This window comes from Anolis sagrei, chromosome 3 (genome assembly GCF_037176765.1).
Source record: "Anolis sagrei isolate rAnoSag1 chromosome 3, rAnoSag1.mat, whole genome shotgun sequence".
In the NCBI taxonomy this organism is placed as follows: Eukaryota; Metazoa; Chordata; class Lepidosauria; order Squamata; family Dactyloidae; genus Anolis; species Anolis sagrei.
The window spans coordinates 29,444,812-29,465,028 of record NC_090023.1 but is presented as its reverse complement, the minus strand read 5'-3'; the positions used below and the strand labels follow the sequence as shown (position 1 = coordinate 29,465,028).

Genomic DNA, 20,217 nt, shown 5'->3' with positions numbered 1-20,217 from the left:
AGGGGACTCAGGGTGGCCATAACATCAACATTCATAAACATGTCATAACATCAACATTCATAAACATAGGCAAAACCTCCATTATAATTATTTCGTTACACCATACATACATGTATCAAATAAACAATTACAATTAAAACCTGAATTAAAACATCAATTAAAACTATACCATCCAAAACATAACAATGTGGTAGAATTGAAAAAAACCTGCAAGAAATGTTAAATTAAAACATTTGGGGAACTGAAGTAAAGTATTTTTGTCTTGTAATGGAATGACAAAGGGAGTAGTCTAATCTTCCATGACTGATGTGCCACAACTGGGAAGGCTCTTTCCCCAGTCATTATGATGCACTCACTTCAGATGGGGATATAACCTGGGAGATGGTCCCTAAAAAAGCTCTCAGTGGATAAGAAAACCAGAGTTGTAGCTGTATTTAGGATGAGAGAATCATAACAATGCTTTGCCTTCTCTTTCTCACATCTTTTCATACCTGTTCTAAAGGCATAGAGCAGGGACAACCTTGGTTGAAAGAGAAGTTGCTAAAAGAATTAACATTGTATTGTCTGTCTTTTATTAACCTTTCTCTCTTGTTTCTAATGACCTAGAGTTTTGTAGGAGCCCCTGGTGGCACAGTGGGTTAAACCCCTGTGCTGGCAGGACTGAAGACTGACAGGTCGCAGGTTCGAATCCCGGGAGAGGCGGATGAGCTCCCTCTATCAGCTCCAGCTCCTCATATGGGGACATGAGAGAAGCCTCCCACAAGGATGATAAAACATCAAAATCATCCGGGCGTCCCCTGGGCAACGTCCTTGCAGATGGCCAATTCTCTCACACCAGAAGCGACTTGCAATTTCTCAGGTCGCTCCTGACACGACCAAAAAAAAAAAGAGTTTTGTGGCCTTTGACTGCACCGAGATCCCTCCAGAATGATTGAACTACAACCGAAACAACCTAAGATACAAAATGTAGCCCTGTGACTCTACCATTGCTATATTTATTTTCCTGTATGATTTTTAAATATGTTTTGCCTGATGAAGAAGTCAGTGACGTTTGAAATCCTGCACCATATGTTTTGTGTATTTCTATTGTACAATAAAAGCATCACTCTTCTGTGGATTTTGGAATATGTTGTATCTAATTGGTTATCATTACTATGCAATTTTGAGAATTTGGGAAGACTTCACCACAGTGTGATGCTAATAATAAAGTAACATGACATCAAGTACCATGATCTGGAGCCAAAACATTCTCACATTATTCTCATTCTATGTAAAGGTGCAATAATATAATATAATAAACTTTATTTATATTCCGCTCTATCTCCCTGAGGGGATTCAGAGCGGTTTACAGAATACAAATATGGCAAACATTCAATGCCATTATACAATTAACAACAAAGACAGACAGTACATAGACAGAGGCAAAGGCTTCCCCCTTTTCATCTCTGGCATCTGGAGGCTGTGCTCAACTCCGGCCATGGGGAGGTGCTCTTGTTCCATTTTCCATGCCAAGAAGCCTGTTGTCCATGGAAGCCTTCCTGATCAAATTGCTGGCATGTCAGCATGGGTGCCTTTTACCTCCCTGCCAAAGTGGTACTTATTGATCTACTCACATTACTGTTTTCAAGCTGATAGGTAGGCAGAAGCTAGGGCTGATGGCAGGGGCTCACCCTGATCCATGGCTTTGAACTGCCTACCTTCCGGTCGGCAAGATTTTCTGCAGCTGTGCTACCGCAATATATGAATCCTCATTAAACAAGCAAATTAGACACATTCCTAGTTCCTAATACACTAGAGTCTCACTTATCCAACATAAACAGGCCAGCAGAATGTTGGATAAGTGAAAATGTTGGATAATGAGGAGGAATTAAGGAAAAGCCTATTAAATGTCAAACTACATTATGATTTTACAAATTAAGCACCAACACATCATGTTTTACAACAAATCGACAGAAAAAGCCATTGGATTTAAGCACTTGAATTTTAAGTTATACTTTCCTAGTTCCTTTCTAACCTGATTGGAACAACTTTACTATTTTTTCTCTATGTTCTTGCTGCTTCAACCAGTCCGGTTGAGTATTTTTTAAAAATTGCTAACATTACATCTGCTAGACATAATGTTATGTAGTAATTACTGTATTTACGAATTTAGCACCAAAACATCGCAATGTATTGAAACTGTTGTGGATCTGGGTGGGAGGCAGACTGCATTGAATAACACAGTACGTTGGATGAGTGAAGGTTGGATAAGTGAAACTCTACTGTACCTGTCCCTTCGAGAACAGTTTTGCATTGTTCCAAAAAGGATTAAAAAAATTCCCCAAACAAAGCTTGTTTTCATTTTATGGAGGGGGCACCAGAAATGTTCATTAAGCAAATGTATCTTTTGGGTTCTACAGAACAGATTCCCATTCCCACCACTAACTTGTTCAGCTCACTGTTGTTCCACCGAGATCATACTTTGTTTCCAATTATAGCAGGACAAAACACTTTTGGGGATAAAAGAGAAAACTGAATTTTAAAAAAACAATGTTGCAAAGTAAGACAATTAGTATCTAAGTACACACTATATTCCTAGATGACAAATGCTGCTGTTTCCTTTTGACATGTCAGTTTACAGGTTTGCAGTCTCTTTCATGATAAAGACTGATGAAAACCCAACTCTTTGGGAAGAAAGACCTTGGCCTAAATCCAATTACTAGTCCTAACTAGAGTAGATCCAGTCAATCAGTGAGCTTTACGTAAGTGTTGATTTACTATTCAACGGTTTGTTCAGTTGGGATAATCTAGTTGGAACTAGCCATTGGATTTTAAGTTATACTTTCCTAGTTCCTTTCTAACCTGATTGGAACGACTTCACTATTTTTCCTGTATGTTCTTGCTGCTTCAACCAGTCCGGTCGAGTATTTTTTAAAAACTGCTAACATTACATCTGCTAGACATAATGATTCACTTTGCCCTTAGGTAACAGCGAAGGGCTCTCTCACTTGACTGCTTTTCCCTACTGGGAGGCTTTTGGCACCCATCTTGTTTTTAAAAGAATACTTAGGTATGGCGTTGATTAGTCGGAGATGGTGAGATTGTAGAATGCCTACTAAAAGAAAACAGTCACTCAGCCCAAATTCTTCTTCAGTTATAAGAATGGTTTTGTAACAAAGTATTGTTATTTTAGTAACCATCCAGAATAAATAGCAGTAAATTTCACTCTCAGCCCTTCTCTCCTACATTAAAGAACAGAATCTGTCGGTGTCAATGGGAAGCAAGTCAGCATCTAAAGACTTCTGTTGTTTCAAAACAGTTATTCTATGAAACCAAATAAGTCTGTCAATCATATTAACTTATGGCATATTCGCACTATATTACAGAAAATATTGTTACAGAAAGGTTGCTGTGAGCTTTCTGGGCTGTATGGCTATGTTCCAGAAGCATTCTCTCCTGACATTTCACCCACACCTATGGCAGGCATCCTCAGAGGTGTGAGGTCTGTTGGAAACCAGCTAAGTGGAATTTCCAGGGTGGGAGAAGGAACTCTTGCCTGTTTGAGGCAAGTATGAATGGTGCAATTGGCCGCCTTGATTAGCACTGAATGGATTTGCAACTTCAAAGCCTAGCTGCTTCCTGCCTGGGGGAATCCTTTATTGGGAGGTGTAGCTGGCCTTGATTGTTTCATGTCTGGAATATTCACACTTATCTCATCAAGTTCCTTTACTTGAAAGGCCACACACCAAAGGAGATGTTCAATGAGATGAAAGAGGTTTATGGTGATAATTCCTTGTCATATTATGTAGTCAAGATCTGGAATTCAAATGTGGACGGACTTTGGTGGAAATAGCTCCAATTCCCGGGCGATCGCACTCCGCTATTTGACTGATATTCCCCTGGATATCAAGTAAATAAATCTTGCCATAGTACTTGTATTCCAAGTACCAAAAACTTCTCATGTTCTGTCATGCAAGTAGCAACATCTTTGAGAATTTCTGTTACCCCATTAGAAAGCCGTTCATACTTCAGCTTGCGTTCTTCCTTACTGTCGTCTTCCTCAGACTCATCCATAAAGTCTTCTTTAGATCCTGGGTCCTTCTTCTTGGCTTCAGCCATGGTGAGACTGGCTGTCACATGAGGCAGTCTCACTCTGCTATTGATGAACACACTACCCAGCGAGTAGAGGTCGCTATTTTGGAAAATCACCACATAACCATCGCCGAGCCCAAAATGTCAAGATTAGTGTGGGGGCTGTAGAAAAAAATAATCCAAGACCATCTTCATATGCATAAGATATCCACTTTCTGGGTCCCCCTGGCTACTCACACCTTTCCAGATGAAGGAATGAGTCGAATGCTCTCAGGCTCTATTGACCATGTGCCATGGAAACCAGGAGGACTTTTTCAACAGACTGATCACACAGGATGAAAGATGGGTCCATCACTATGATCCTGAGAGAAAAACCCAGTCAATGGAATGGAAGCATCATGACTCACCACCTCCAAAAAAGACGTGCCCAACTCTTGGCAGGCAAGTCCATGCTCACAGTATTTTGGGACCAGCACGGAGTAGTATTGATGAATTTTCTAGCAAAGGCTACCATGATCACTGGGGCATACTATTCTTCACTGCTGCGGAAATTGTGGGAGGCCATCAAAACTGAGAGACATGGCATGCTCACCAAGGGTGTCTGCCTTCTGCAAGACAGTGCACCAGTTCACAACTCACATGTTGCCCAAATGGAAGCATGCTCCCGTGGCTTTGAAATTCTACCGCATTTGCCTTATTCACCCAACCTTGTAACATTGGACTTCCACCTCTTTTTAACAATGACGTTATTTTTGAAGTGCAAGCATTTCTCAGATACTGAGACTCTGATTTCCAAAGTCACAACATGACTTTTGGAGCAACCTGCCGGCTTCTAAAATTGAGGTGTTTACATTTGCTTAAAAAGATGGGAGAAGAGGTGTGTCCCTAGGTGGCACCTATGTAGAAAAGGACTAATAACTGTGCCAAGTTTCATTGCTCTCAGTCCATAGAAAGTGGGCCAGGAGAAATCTTTAGTGAACACCCCGCTTACATAAAGTAACTAGACAGTTTTCAAAGTGTGTTGTTTGAAAGATCTATTTTTGAAAGACAAAAAAAAAATGCTAACCAGTAATTGCTTCAAAACAGTTCCCTTTGAAAAACTTGCCAGATAAAGAATATGCATTTTAAGTAGCACATACAATAAACCAGTTTCCTAAGTACTCTTGAGGGGTTGCTATGTTAAAAGAAAACAAGATGACCTAAGGTATGTGTAAAGGACACAGAACTGGGTAGAATATAAATAGTTCTCTAGAAATTATTAATGCGCTTTTCTTCAGAGGCTGATGTGGGCAATCCTTGGCAGGATTTGTATCCTAAAAGGCAGGACATAAAACAAAATGTAATAAAATCAACAAACTACTTGGAAAAAAAGGGCTTAACTCCCCCTTTTCACTTCATAGCTCCATGAAGGCAATAAAACAGTGGGATTTGGAGGCTTCGAGCAGGATTAATTTTAACTCAAATTACCAGAACTGGTCTTTTCACCCTGTCTAACAGAAATGTGAGCCTCCAATGGAAGGACGTGGAGGAATCCTGGATTTTAGCATAGATGTTGCTTAGTAATAACATGCGATGTTGCCATAATACACATGTATGCACACATTCACATGTCTAGATCAGAGGTCCTCAAACTTTTTAAACAGAGGGCCAGGTCACAGTCCCTCAAACTGTTGGAGGGCCGGATTATAATTTGAAAAAAAAAACACATGAATTCCTATGCACACTTATTTGTAGTGCAAAAACACTTTAAAACAATACAATAATTAAAATGAAGAACAATTTTAACAAATATAAACTTATTAGTATTTCAATGGGAAGTGTGGGCCTGCTTTTGACTGATGAGATTGGATTGTTGTTGTTGTTGTTCTAGTTGTGTACTTTCATTTCAGAGTTAGGTTGACCCTGAGAGAGGGCTGGGTAAATGACCTTAGAGGGCCGTATCTGGCCCCCGGGCCTTAGTTTGAGGACCCCTGGTCTAGATGGTAAAAGTAAAATTAAAAAGTCAGAAAGTTGAGTATTTGACATCTTTTGTGAATCTGGATGTTTCCACTTTAGTCTAGATCAGGCATGGGCAAACTTGGCCCCTCCAGGTGTAAATGTTGCAATTGGCCACCTTGATTAGCCTTGAATGGCCTTGCAGCGTAAAACCGCCCAAAACCTCCTAACAAAGGATTCTCCCAGGCAGGAAGCAGCCAGGCTTTTAAGCTGCAAGGCCATTCAATGCTAATCAAGGTGGCCAATTGCACATTCACACCTGCCTCAAACAAGCAAGAGTTCTTACTCCCACCCTGGACATTCCACAGATATATAAACCTTACTTGCCTAGTTTCTAATCGACCTCACACCTCAGAGGATGCCTGCCATAGATGTGAGAGAAATGTCAGGAGAGAATGCTTCTGGAACTTGGCCATACAGCCCAGAAAACTTACAGCAGCCCAATCAAAACTCTACTTTTATACACATCTACAGAGGAATAAGGTTCATAAAAAACAATAAGGCTTACATCTTAACAAACATATATATGTATAGGGATGCTACAGATATACAGAGCATTCCAGCCACAGCTCCCCCTGTGGCCAGAATCGAGCATACCCTTATGAAGCCGGAAAGCTGAAATGTTAAATTGCCTCTGTGTCTGTCTACAACATATATAGATACAGAGGCATTGAATGTTTGCCATGCATATGTGCATTGAAATCTACCCTGAGTCTCTTGTGGGGTGAGAAGGGTGGAATATAAATACTGTAAATAAATAATCATAAATACTTTAGAACGAAGAAAACATCTGTAGGAGACTTGCAGGAATCTAGTTCTTATTGCCACATATGGATATGATGATCAATCCATCTGTTTACTAACAACTTGTTTTTTATAATCAAATCAAACTCAAGATTAACTTGGATGAGTCTTAGGCAAGAAACATCTGTTCTAATCACTGATATTTAACACTTACTTTGCAACATATGGATATTTATTGAACCACAAGCTGACAACATTTTAAGAAAATCAGATAACATAATCAATGAACTACAACAAAAAATAGTAAACCCATACATACTTTGTGCTGTTAGAGGATATTGTTATATAAAAAAATCAAGCATGCATCAAAGGCAACTGTTTAGTTTTACAAGGTCTTTAGCCTTCTCTGCCATGGAAGTTAAACTGCATTTATTCTGTTATTTGGAGGTGCTCCCAGAAACTAGACCGTTAACATTATAGTATGGTGACAAGTGGTGCTTGCAACATGAAAACTTTATTATCTTTATGTAACTTGCCTCATACTGGCAATTCCCTGTGATTTATCTTTAAATCAGTGGTTCCCAACCTGTGGTTGGTGGACCACTAGTGGTCTGCAAGAACTAAAATACTGTTGTAACAAGAGTGACTGGTCTTGCAAAACTGTCTTATAGAGCCCAGGCTTATTAAATATGGTTTTCTGTGGGTAAGCAGATGGTGATTACTGGATGGCATATGTTCTGTATCAGAAACTAGAGCTGATGTGGTTTATCCAATTCAATATTTTGAATGAGTACTCCAAATAACCAAACCAAATCTAAAGTTGACCAAATATTGATTCGTAACCCTTCTGGTACTAATGTTGGAGAGTAGTCCCTGGTCAAAGTGGTCCCTTTCCAAGTGGTCTCTGGTTAAAAAAAGGTTGGTAACCACTACTTTAAATAGATGGAGAACCAATCTATGAGATGTAGCAATAGATGTTTCAGTATGTCAGACTGAATGATTACTATCAATTGCTTATAGCTTTCCCCGTCAAGGTATATTGCTTATCCATCGCACATCTATTGATTTATTCTATAAAATTATCAACCAATCTCATCCCACTTCAGTGTCATGTACAAAACTACTTTTGAAATGAGAGAACTTCAGAAGTATTTAGCATTACAGGATGATATGACAATCAAAGGAGTAAAAAGGAGAGCATTCCAATGGGTACCATGTAATAAAGCTTTTTGGATCATGTCCCAAGATATGAAGATATGAATATTTTGAAGAAGCATAGTATTGTGGTTTGAGCACTGGACTATTACTTTGGAAACTAGAGTCAAAATCACCACTTGGTCATAGAAGCCCACTGGGTGACTTTGGGCATGTCACACACTCTCAGCCTCAGAGGAAGACAAAGGTAAAGCTCCTCTGAATAAATCTTATCAAGAAAACTCTGTGATAGGTTCACCTTAAGGTCACTATAATTTGGAAATTACTTAGAGACACGCAACAACAACAATCTTGTATCAAAACCTGCCAACTTGTCCATAATCTGTTTCCATGGTACTTCTGCACAAGATAACAAAAGAATGCACTTTAGCATGAAAAATCCTTGCTATGAAAGCAGCACATAGAAGAATGATTAAATGCAGTTATGACATTCAAAACTATTATGAAAAAACTTTGTTATCTTAAACAAAAAAAAAACAGAGTAGTGAAGAAAGATCATAATGTTTGAAATCCTCCTGCAACGTTTAAGCTCATGGATTTTTTTAGCAAATCTTTTCAAAGCACCCAGAAACCACAAACATTCATTTAAAAAATCCCTCTTGAGAAGAATATAGCTAAGGATATAAGAACCACACATTTTAACTTTCAATGGAAATAAATAACCTTAGATGTCACTTCAAAAATGTTAAACCCTTCTTAACATCTTAACCCTCATCAGGCTATAAAAATAACTTTACTAGTGAGTCACAATGCAAACGTTATATTTTCAAAACAGTTACTTTGCTTTTACAAGTGTTGGTTCACCACCAATTGTGGCTCAATATACATGCCTACCTGTATAACAGGAAGGTATTCACGTTAATTATACTTGTAGTAAAAATCGATAACATCAAGCAAATGATTTACAGAACATTCATATTAATATGCATACCTTAGAGAGCTCCATTCCAGGTCCGCACTGTTCACACAACATACAGTTTCCATCATGATCTCTAAACTCCTGTTCTCGGCAGCCACCCGTTTCACAAATTACAGGATTTGACTGAAAACAAGAAAGTAGTAATTCTAGTGATGCTTCAGTTTATCTAAGTGTACAATCTGTTTATCTAGCTGTACCATTTTATACCTGGCAACACAGCAATGCTCTGCTAAATTCAGTTGGACATAGTCCCCAGTAAGTGTGTACAGGATTTGTCAAATCTCTATTGATTCAATGGGTCTATTGGGCCAATATCTCCCAAAGAAATAAATTATTGACACAATATCCAAGCTTAGTATCACCCAAACCTAAAATAATTGAAAACTTCTTCTTTATCAACATTTTGTAGACATTTTAAAGTTAGACCAACCAAGAAAAATTCTGTAATGTCTTGGATGATGTCAAATTTAACTCCTTTATTATCTTTCAGCCACAAAATTAGTTTTCTTTGAGCCACAGGTCTCTTCAGGTCTGATAATAATAATAATAATAATCATAATCATCATCATCTTTATATTTTGCTTTATCTCGCTAAGGGGACTCAGAGTGGATTATAGAAAACATATATGGTAAACATTCAATGTCGTTATCCAATTAACAACAAAGACAGACAGTACATAGACAAAAACAAAAGCTTCCCTCTTTTCCATCTCCGGCATCTGAAGGCTGTGCTCAACTCCAGCCATGGAGACAGGCATGTAGCCCCGGGGGGGGGGGGGGGGGGGGGGGGGGGCTCGTGGGTTCAGCCCCCCCCCCCCCCGAACTTCTCATGGTGGTTCGCGAAAAGGCCTTACTGGTGCATTATTTAAACTGTTATGTTTATTCATATCATGATCTGATCACCATACTCAATATGTATATCCCATATGCATGAGGGTATTGGGGTAATGAAACAAAAGGTTTGCTAGGCTAGACCCTCTTTCACTCAGACTCAGCCCCCCCCCCCCGAAACTCAGCCCCCCCAAACACCCCCCTGAAAAAATTCAGCCCCCCCCCCCCCCCCCCCGAAACGAAATCCTGGCTACGAGCCTGCATGGAGAGGTAATGTTGTTCCATTTTTCATGCTTAGGAGCCTGTTGTTGTCTGGATGCCTTCCTGATCGAATTGCCAGCATGTCTTCATGGGCACCTTTTACCTCCCAGCCAAAGCAGTACCTATTGATCTACTCACATTACTGTCTTCAAACTGCTAGGTAAGCAGAAGCTAGGGCTGATGGCGGGAGCTTACCCCACCTGCAGCTTGAACTACCAACCTTCTGGTTCGCAAGATTTTCTACAGCTGGCGGTTTAACCCACTGTGCTACTATGGCCCATTAATTTAGTTATTCAGAGCACAAAAGTATGTAGTATAACATACAGTAACATACTGAAGCATAATTTTACAATTCACAATAAGAAATGTTGGTTATATACTTACATAATATATCAAAAATATCAGCAGCTTTGCTATGAAGGACGACCATTGACATCTTTTTATATACATATCTGAAATCTTCCTTTTAATGCTGTATTAAATCTGTAAACAAAGGAAATCATTTTAAATTAAAGGGACAGAAGATGCAAATTTTGACCATAATACCCCATAGCACACAATGAGTACTTAAGCCTTGATTGAGTGTGGTACTCCCTGGTGGGCCGAGGCAGGACAAGGAGGAGGAAGTGGCAGGACTTGGATACAGGACACCTGGTGCTTGAGCATTTAGTCAAATTGCCTGTTATGTTGCATTCCCATATCTGGTTAAATTGATTCTGCCTTTTTCCACAATAGGATTCAACTCAGCATCCTTTTGATCAAATCTTATTTTCAGCGTTTGTTTCAGAATAAACTTGTATCCTCCCAAAACAAGAATTTAATCATATATTGTTTAGCGTAATGCTGTGGTCCTATTTTGAATGCTTTATTATATTTCAGTCTATAAGTCATGCTGTGTAAGAAAAGACAATATACATTAAATATGCTTCCTCAACTTGATGTATTTGGTCACTGTATGCCAGAAGCACAATACACATCCTTCAGTTGTCTGGTCCTAGGTTTAAGGCAAGATCTTCCAGCATGAATCATAGAATCACAGAGTTGGAAGAGATCTTGTGGGCCATCCAGTCCAACCCCCCTGCCAAGAAGTATGAAAATCGCATTCAAAGTACCCCCGACAGATGGCCAGCCAGCCTCTCTTTAAAAGTCTCCAAAGAAGAAGCCTCCACCACACTTCGGGGCAGAGACTTCCACTGTTGAACAACTCTCACAGTCAGGAAGTTCTTCCTAATGTTCAGGTGGAATCTCCTTTCCTGTAGTTTGAAGCCATTGTTCTGCATCCGAGCCTCCAGGGCAGCAGAAAACAAGCTTGCTCCCTCCTCCCTGTGGCTTCCCCTCACATATTTATACATGGAAATCATGACTCTTCTCAGCCTTCTCTTCTGCAGGCTAAACATGCCCAGCTCTTTAAGCTGATCCTCATAGGGCTTGTTTTCCAGAACCTTGATCATTTTAGTCACCCTCCTCTGGACACATTACCAGCTTGTCAACATCTCCCTTCAATTGCGATGCTCAGAACTGGATCCATTTGTATTTTAGACTTTATATAATGCATGAGTTTTTAAATAAAAAAAACTAATGGTAGGATATAAATATAATGAAATAAAAATCCATCTCTGTAACCAATTATCTCTCATTAGGAAAAACAACAACAACAACTATGTACTACAAAAAGAAAAAGAATAACCAAAGAATTATGTGTGCACACTATTCCAAAACCACACATATTTTTGTCAGCTTTTCTACAGAATATATTTTTTTCTTATGCAACTTAAGTATTTTTTCCTATTGAATGGCAAAACTAATGTTTTCCTGCTAACATTGCCAGGAATCTCACATGGTAAAATGCAGCATCAGACTTTAAAATTAAGCATTTCATCTGGCATGAATCTAATCCTAGCCCAGTACATCTGCTCATTCTGCAGTGCTAAGCCAATTGCCTCATTTATACATTGAAGGATTATGCAGCCTCCAAAAGAGCGTAATTGATCAAAAGACTCAAAGCTAAAGTTTATGACTGCTGGAACTTCCAAAGAAAGAAGCTTGTGAACATCTGGATATTACATTTCAGAGAACCTGTACAGCCTCAGCAGCTGCAAATTCTTCTCACTACTCTACAGCAAATATATATCCGAACACTGGAAAATGAATACACAGGTTTTAAAGGCATTGACCAATTTACAGGAAAAAAAAAATCCCTGGAGATAGGTTAGCTAATATAGGTTGAATTTATATCCACTGCAGCATGTGATAAAATTTTTGCATCAGACTATGCAATAATAGCATGATGTTACTCACAAAGAAAATTAAATTAGAAATTAAAAGAGTTGGCGCATGCAAATAACTGACTAACTGCCTGGAAGCAAGTCTTGAAAGAAGCAAAATAAAGTCAGCTGCATGTTTCCTGTTTCAGTCTCCAGTTCAAACATTTGTGGCCTAAAAACAGACCTTGCTGCACTTAATAATAGGCCTCCATTGGGCAAATTGGTTCTTTACTGCTATCAAGTAATACTGAACTGAAGTCAACTGAAAACAAGCCACTCCATCTGTCTTTTCCTGCATTTATAGAGACAAAAGTATATCTTGAATTGTGACCACAAGTGCAACAGATGTAGCCCATTTTCTTTCTACTATGTAACATTAACATTTAGAGTTGTATTTAGCAACTAAAAAATAAAAAAAATGTTAGAAAGCACCAAGGGAGCCACATGAACATCCAGGCTTTAATATAAGCATTGCTCCGAAGGAGAAAGTGGGGGAAGGGGTGCTTCTTTTAGGTTCTCCTAGTACAGACTATGAATAGGACATGATTTTTGCTATTTTATATATATATATTGCTATCAATGTATATGGTACTTTCCAAAGCAAAAATAGTATATGGATTGTTTTCTGAGTCAAGGAATGGCTCAAGCAGTGGTTTTCAGTGTTTGGTGCAGTGGTGATGGAATGGGCTAAACCAATGAGCTGCTGAACTTGCTGACCAGAAAGTTGGTGGTTCAAATCTGCGGGATGGGGTGAGCTCCTGCTGTTAGCCCCAGCTCCTGTAACCTAGCAGTTTGAAAACATGCAAATGTGAGTAGATTCATAGGTACCCGCCTCGGCAGGAAGGTAAATGGTGCTTCATGCAGTCATGTTTGCCACATGACCTAGGAGACTTTGAAATGGACATGAGCACCCCCCCCCCCCCCGGTAACAGGTTAAATAATGTAGCAGTAAGTCCTTCTCGCAGAGCACCATGAAAATTTCGGGGGGGGGGGGGGGTGGCTGAAGCCCCTCAAGCCCCCCCCCCCCCCCCCGGCTACATGCCTGCTGCTATGGAATCCTAGAATTTGTAGTGTGGTGAGGACCAACCCTCCTTGGCACAGAACGAAAAAGATAGTTTAAAACCGCAAATTCCATGATTCCATAGCACTGAGCCTTGGCAGTTGAATGTGTCAAACTGCATTAATTCTGTAGTATAGATGTGGCCCTGGGTTCTTCATTCTCCATATCATATTCCAACTTGCGAAAGCTGCTGTGGTGGCAGAGTGATGGGAAGAAACAGAGAGGAAAGATAGGATGTAATACATTAATAATTATCAGACTAATAAGAGGAAAGATGGGATATAAACTGTAATCTGCCTTAAGCTAACTGTTTGAAAGGCAGAATATAAATATAATATATTAATAAACAGGCTAATAAGAGATGGAAGGGGTGAGAGAAGGGTCTAAATGGCGCCACAAAGTCCCTGCAGAGCAGATTGTAGAAAGGAAATATGAGTCAAAACAAGGTTTTTATCTAGAGTGATAAAGTGCATTATGTATTTCTGCAGGATGAGAGTCATGCTGTTCTGGGAATGCCATCTGCCTTCTACAAATACTGTCTCAGATGGTCTAGGATGTCCTAATCTTAATTCACTCTTGGGTATCATAATATTAGTTCATGGTTGTGTACAGAAGGCTGTGTCATGTTTCCTGGGATAGGAATCAAATATAGGCCATTTACAATTTTTTTAATCAACTACTTTATTGCCAGCTGAAGGAAATATTAACTCAAAGGAAACAACCTTGAGCAGGGAATCTTGCTGATGGGTCATCTTGCATGATGTAGGACTATAATATGCAGGTTGAGTATCCCTTATCTGAAATTCTGAAATCTGAAATATTTCAGAATCCTAAATTGTCCATCAAGGGAGAATGAGACAGTGACACCATTGCTGTTTGATGGTTCCTTGTCCACAAACTTTCTTTCATGCACATGAACACAGTTATTACAAATACTGTGTATCAAACTGCCTTAGGCTATGAGTATAAGATGTATATGAGACCAAAATGACTTTGATGTTTAGACTTGGGTCCCATTTCCAAGATAGCTCATTATGTGTATGCAAGCATCCCAAAATCCCCCAAAATAACAAAACCACATAACGTTTCCAGTCCTAAATATTCTATATAAGGCAGTGTTTCTCAACCTGGGGGTTGGGACCCCTGGGGAGGGGTTGCGAGGGGGGTGTCAGAGGGGTTGCCAAATACCATCAGAAAACAGTATTTTCTATTGGTCATGGGGGTTCTGTGTGGGAGGTTTGGCCCAATTCTATCGTTGGTGGGGTTCAAAATGCTATTTGATTTTATTTGAACTATATATCCCAGCAACCACAACTCCCAAATGTCAAAATCTATTTTCCCCAAACTCCATCAGTGTTCACATTAGGGCATATTGAGTATTCATGCCAAGTTTGGTCCAGATCCATCATTGTTTGAGTTCATAGTGCTCTCTGGATGTAGATGAACTACAACTCCAAAATTCAAGGTCAATGCCCACCAAACCTTTCCAGTATTTTCTCTTGGTCATGGGAGTTCTGTGTGCCAAGTTTGGTTCAATTCCATTGTTGGTGGAGTTCAGAGCGCTCTTTGGTTGCAGGTGAACTATAGATCCCAGCAACTACAACTCCTGAATGACAAAATCAACACCCCCCTCAACCTGACCAGTATTCAAATTTGGGTGTGTTGGGTATTTGTCCCAAATTTGGTCTAGTGAATGAAAATACATCCTGCATATCAGATATGTATATTACAATTCATAACAGTAGCAACATTACAATTATGAAATAGCAATGAAAATAATTTTATGTTTGAGGGTCACCACAACATGAGGAACTGTATGAAGGGGCCATGGCTTTAGGAAGGTTGAGAAACACTGGTATAAGGGATACTTAACCTGAATGACCCACACCACAACTGATCTACTTTCAGTAAGATCCATTACCCCATGTTGAGTGAAAATATGCTCTAAAATAGGCATGGCAAACTTTGACCCTCTAGATCAGGCATGGGGAACCTTCGGCCCTCCAGGTGTGGTGGACTTCAACTCCCACAATTCCTTGAGGCCAAGGTAAGCCTTTGGGGCGAATGCCGAGCCTCAAGGAATTGTGGGAGTTGAAGTCCACCACACCTGGAGGGCCGAAGGTTCCTGACCCCTGCTCTAGATGTTTTGGACTGCCGGTAGGCTGTTAGGAATTGTGGGAATTGAAGTCCAAAACACCAGGTGGGCCGCAGTTTGCCCATCCCTGCTCTAAAATGTAAATATGTCTCTCGTCTGGATAGATTTCATTTTACAGGTCATATAGAATTCTCTGGAGCAGAGTACCAACACACTCAACCCCCAAATAATTTATTTTTTGGCTTTAGTTTATCAGATATTAAACCTAATTGTGACTTTAATGATTTTCTGGCATTCTGCCTTTCTGTATTCTGAGGACCTGGGCTGGATAATACAATGGTATGGAATTTTCACACATCAGGCTTTAATTAGTGAATCAGTCTTCCATATAATAAAGCTTAAAATTAAATTAAACCCACATTTCAATAGAATTAACAATCTAATTCCATGAAGAGTAAAACACCTCTTGCATAGCTGATCGAAAGTATTTTAATGTTATGGCACAGGGCTGTAGCATTAACAAGGCTGGCCTGTTAGCACCTCATCTGTATTTCTCCAAACACATTTTTATCTGAAAAGTAGTAGTTATATAACTTGTTGTAGTTGTTATTCACCAGGAATATTATTTTCTTTTTTTCTAATCAATTCGCTCCCATTGTTTTTAACCATTTCTTCTAAGCTCTTGACAGCTTATGTCCTAATGTCCTGTATAAGTGCAAAATGTATTGCGAACAACATTTCATTGTGTGGGCCAATGAAAGCTTATGTCTTAATGAAGGTTTTCTAAGCTGCCACAGAACTTTTTTTGCAGAAATAAGACTAAAATTACCACACCTCTGGTGTTTACCTTCTAGATCAGTGATTCTCAACATGTGGGTCCCCAGATGTGTTGTCCTTCAACTCCCAGAAATCCAAACAGCTGGTAAACTGGTTGGGATTACTGGGAGTTGTACGCCAAAAACACCCGGGGACCTACAGGTTGAGAACCACTGATCTAGATCGTATCTCAGATGTATCAGGAATGATGGTTTTGTTCGTTCCTATGCTCAACTCCCTCATTTTAATGAGCAATGGATCTTGCATGGGAACTAATAGTTTCATCTTCCTTTCTCCTCCTTCCGAAGTGTCATGACTGTAATTTCTCTTTCTTGCTGGTGGCCAAAAACTGTGAAGTAAACAAATCAATGGTATGTAGCATTGCCTTATATATGTTCGAAATTTTAGTCAAAACACCAACCCAAAGAACCTGGGTAGACTTATCCATTGGTCAATGTGAGTAATGTACCTTAACTCTTATTTTAAAAAGTAGCAATCCCCTTCTCTGAGATCCCACAAGGTCCATAGACCCAGGTCTTTCAGAAAGACGCAGATCTAATGGGGTATCAAATTAATTCGGGATAAAGTAATGTTTTCCTGCATTGTCCTGAATTAATCCTTTTTTACTGGAGGTGTTGTTTGGATGCCTCTGGTAAAAGTCTGATGGCCTGCATTTTGGGTCCTGCCTAGAAGGGCACTGTGACAGCCCTTGAGGGAGTATTCAGCTGACAAATGGATGAGATTGATGCACAGTCCAACCACATTATCACACCAGGTTTTTAAAGCGAGCAGCTGCCCGCAGAATTCTGGGGAATGCAGTTTGTGTTAGTGACGACCTCTGTAGGCCCTCCCCTAAACTACATTTCCCCAAATTCTACGGGTTGCAGAAATGTGGGGATGTCCACTTCAAAGCCCTGGTGTGATAACATCATAGTAGTCTTTCTGTGCTGCATCATATAGAGAAGTGTGCATTGAATCAAGGCCCAAACCCCACAACCATGGGGCAGTAAGAAGGGGAGGAAGTAGCATTTAGTGAAGCTCAGAGGAGGCCAAATGAATGTCCTGGCTCTGAGTATATTTTCATCACTTCTTTCCACCAAAAACAGCTCTTCTTTAGTTACCTTTCCTTCAAAACAAAGGTTGCATTGTTAAGCATGCTTTTTAAAAGTACGTACAGTGTAACATGTAGTTGGGTCCTTATAGCAACCTAGATCAGTGTTTCTCAACCTTCCTAATGCCGCGACCCCTTAATACAGTGCCTCATGTTGTAGTGACCCCCAACCATAAAATTATTTTCGTTGCTACTTCATAACTGTAATGTTACTATTATGAATCATAATGTAAATATCTGATATGCAGGATGTACTTTCATTCACTGGACAAAATTTGGCACAAATACCCAATAAACCCAAATTTGAATACTGGTGGGGTTGGGGTGGAGATTGATTTTGTCATTTGAGAGTTGTAGTTGCAAGGATTTATAGTTCATCTACAATCAAAAAGCATTCTTAACTCCACCAAGAATGGAATTGAACCAAACTTGGCACACAGAACTCCCATGACCAACAGAAAATACTGGAAGGGTTTGATGGGCATTGACATTGAGTTTTGGAGTCATAGTTCACCTACATCTAGAGAGCACTATGGACTTCAACAATGATAGCTCTGGACCAAACCTGGCACAAATACTCAATATACCCAAATGTTCACACTGGTGGAATTTAGGGAAAATAGACCTTGACATCTGAGAGCTGTAGTTGCTGGGATTTATAGTTCACCTACAATCAAAGAGCATTCTGGACCCCACCAATGATAGAATTGGACCAAACTTCCCACACAGAACACCCATGACCAACAGAAAATACTGTGTTTTCTAATGGTCTTTGGTGACCCCTCTGGCAACCTCTCGCGACCCCCCCAGGGGTCCCGACCCCCAAGTTGAGAAACACTGACCTAGATCAAGGCATATGAGGGGTGAGTTCTGAAAATATTATGAGGATAAGAGAGAGCGGTGTGTCCAGAAAAATGAAATTTAATGCAAGGGCATGAAAGAAGTTGATTTTTAAGTTCAGCTGATAGACCTTATAGTGATTTGTGGTTGATTGCATGGATTTCTGTTGCCCAATTCATCAAGTCTAGGAGGAGGGGTGTTCTTTAATTAGGCTGCTCGAATTAAGTATGCTTGAATTCATACCTATCCAACTGGAGCAGATTGAGAGAAAGGGCCATGAGCAGCTTGACACCAACAGATTATTTTACTGTGACAGAGACAATATGTCACAGGCAGATATTGTGCAAAACCTCAACCATTAGCGTATTCAACAAAAATGATGTAGTATTGAATTCTACTTTGCACAGTTTTAGTTAGGCAAGTATGCTTTTAATCAAAACACTCCATGGCTTTCAGATTTCTTCTTTTAGCAGTCAGTTTGCTTACCATACTCACTAGTTATCATTAGGCAGCTGTGACACCCTTTCTTAAAGATTGTTCTGGGTTTATTTTATGTTGCTGTTTGCATGTTCTGCAGTGTCCTTGACCCTATCCCTTATGTGTAGTTGTTGCTGCTTGACCCCATAAGTAATTCCATTACACCTGAAGCTGGAAAATAAAGGAAATGGTTCCTTAAGATTGGAAAAGATATATATAGGTAGACTATTGGACGTGATAGCATTAGATGAGTTGGTGAAAAGTTCTGTCTAAAACAGTGGTTCTCAACCTTCCTAATGCTGCAACCCTAATGCTGCAATTCCTCAAGTTGCGTTAACCCTCAACCATAAAATTATTTTCGTTGCTACTTCATAACTGTAATTTTGCTACTGTTATGAATTGTAATGCAAATATCTGATATGCAGGATTATTTTCATTCACTGGACCAAATTTGGCACAAATACTCAATATGCCCAAATTTGAATACTGGTGAGGTTAGGAGGGGGTTGATTTTGTCATTTGGGAGTTGTAGTTGCTGGGATTTATAGTTCACCCATAATCAAAGAGCATTCTGAACTTCACCAGTGATGGAATTGAACCAATCTTGGCATACAGAACTCCTGTGATCAAGAGAAAATACTGGAAGGATTTGGTGGGCATTGAGCTTGAGTTTGGAATTGTAGTTCACCTACATCTAGAGGGAACTGTGGACTCAAACGGTGATGGATCTGGACCAAACTTGGCACAGACCAACTGTGAATACAGGCGGGGTTTGAGGGTAACTGACCTTAGCATATGGAGTTGCAGTTCACCTGTATCCAAAAAGCATTGAACCCAGCTGACAACATATCTGGGCCAAACTTGGTACACAGACCCAACATGGCTAACTGTGAAATCTGGTGGAATATGGGATTGAGCCACAATTTTGGGAGTTGTAGTTCACCCACATCTTATGCATTTTCTAATGGGAGTACTAATTAAAAAAAAAACAAATGGAAATACTTTTTTCCTAATAAATAGCATTACAAATGACTAAGCTGTTGCTGTTCCTTCTTCTAATGCTGCTGGGCCACTCTCAGTCCCACGTCGCATGGGCACTTTCCCTCCTGCCTTGAAGGGACTTGCCACCACAAGCTCCATCCTCTTTCACCCACGCATGCGTAATGCACGCCTGTTCTCCCCTCCCCACTTGAAGTCTTAGACACAGTCTTCCCCTTGGCTGAGAGGCCAACTGAGAGGCCGGCTAATCACAGCAGGAAGAGGACTTTTAGTGGGAGGATTTGCCATCAGTTTCCAAAAAGGAAGAGAAGGGCAGGCAGAGAGATCGTCAGCCTTCTCTGCCAAAGGGGTATCTAAAACCATAAAAATATGTGTTTTCTGGTGCTTTGGCGACCCCTCTGAAATCCCCTCATGACTCCCAGGTTCAGAAACACTGGTCTAAAACTAAAACTTGAACACTCCCTTCTGTTTACCATCTATTTTATTGCCTAATTTTAGTTGCATGTGGAAAAGCAAAAA

The 20,217-nt window shown here is 39.9% G+C and overlaps 1 protein-coding gene across 1 annotated transcript in view; it reads right to left on the bottom strand.

Annotated features, from left to right (window-relative positions):
• Nucleotides 1-20,217, bottom strand: part of TNFRSF19 (TNF receptor superfamily member 19) — a 60,731-nt gene that overhangs the window by 28,130 nt on the left and 12,384 nt on the right. The window contains exons 2-3 of the mRNA XM_067466575.1: nucleotides 10,421-10,519; nucleotides 8,957-9,067 (exon numbers count right to left, since the gene is read on the bottom strand). Of these exons, the coding sequence (XP_067322676.1) occupies nucleotides 8,957-9,067; nucleotides 10,421-10,486 (177 nt within the window). The 5' untranslated portion in view covers nucleotides 10,487-10,519. The remainder of the gene's footprint in view (nucleotides 1-8,956; nucleotides 9,068-10,420; nucleotides 10,520-20,217) is intronic.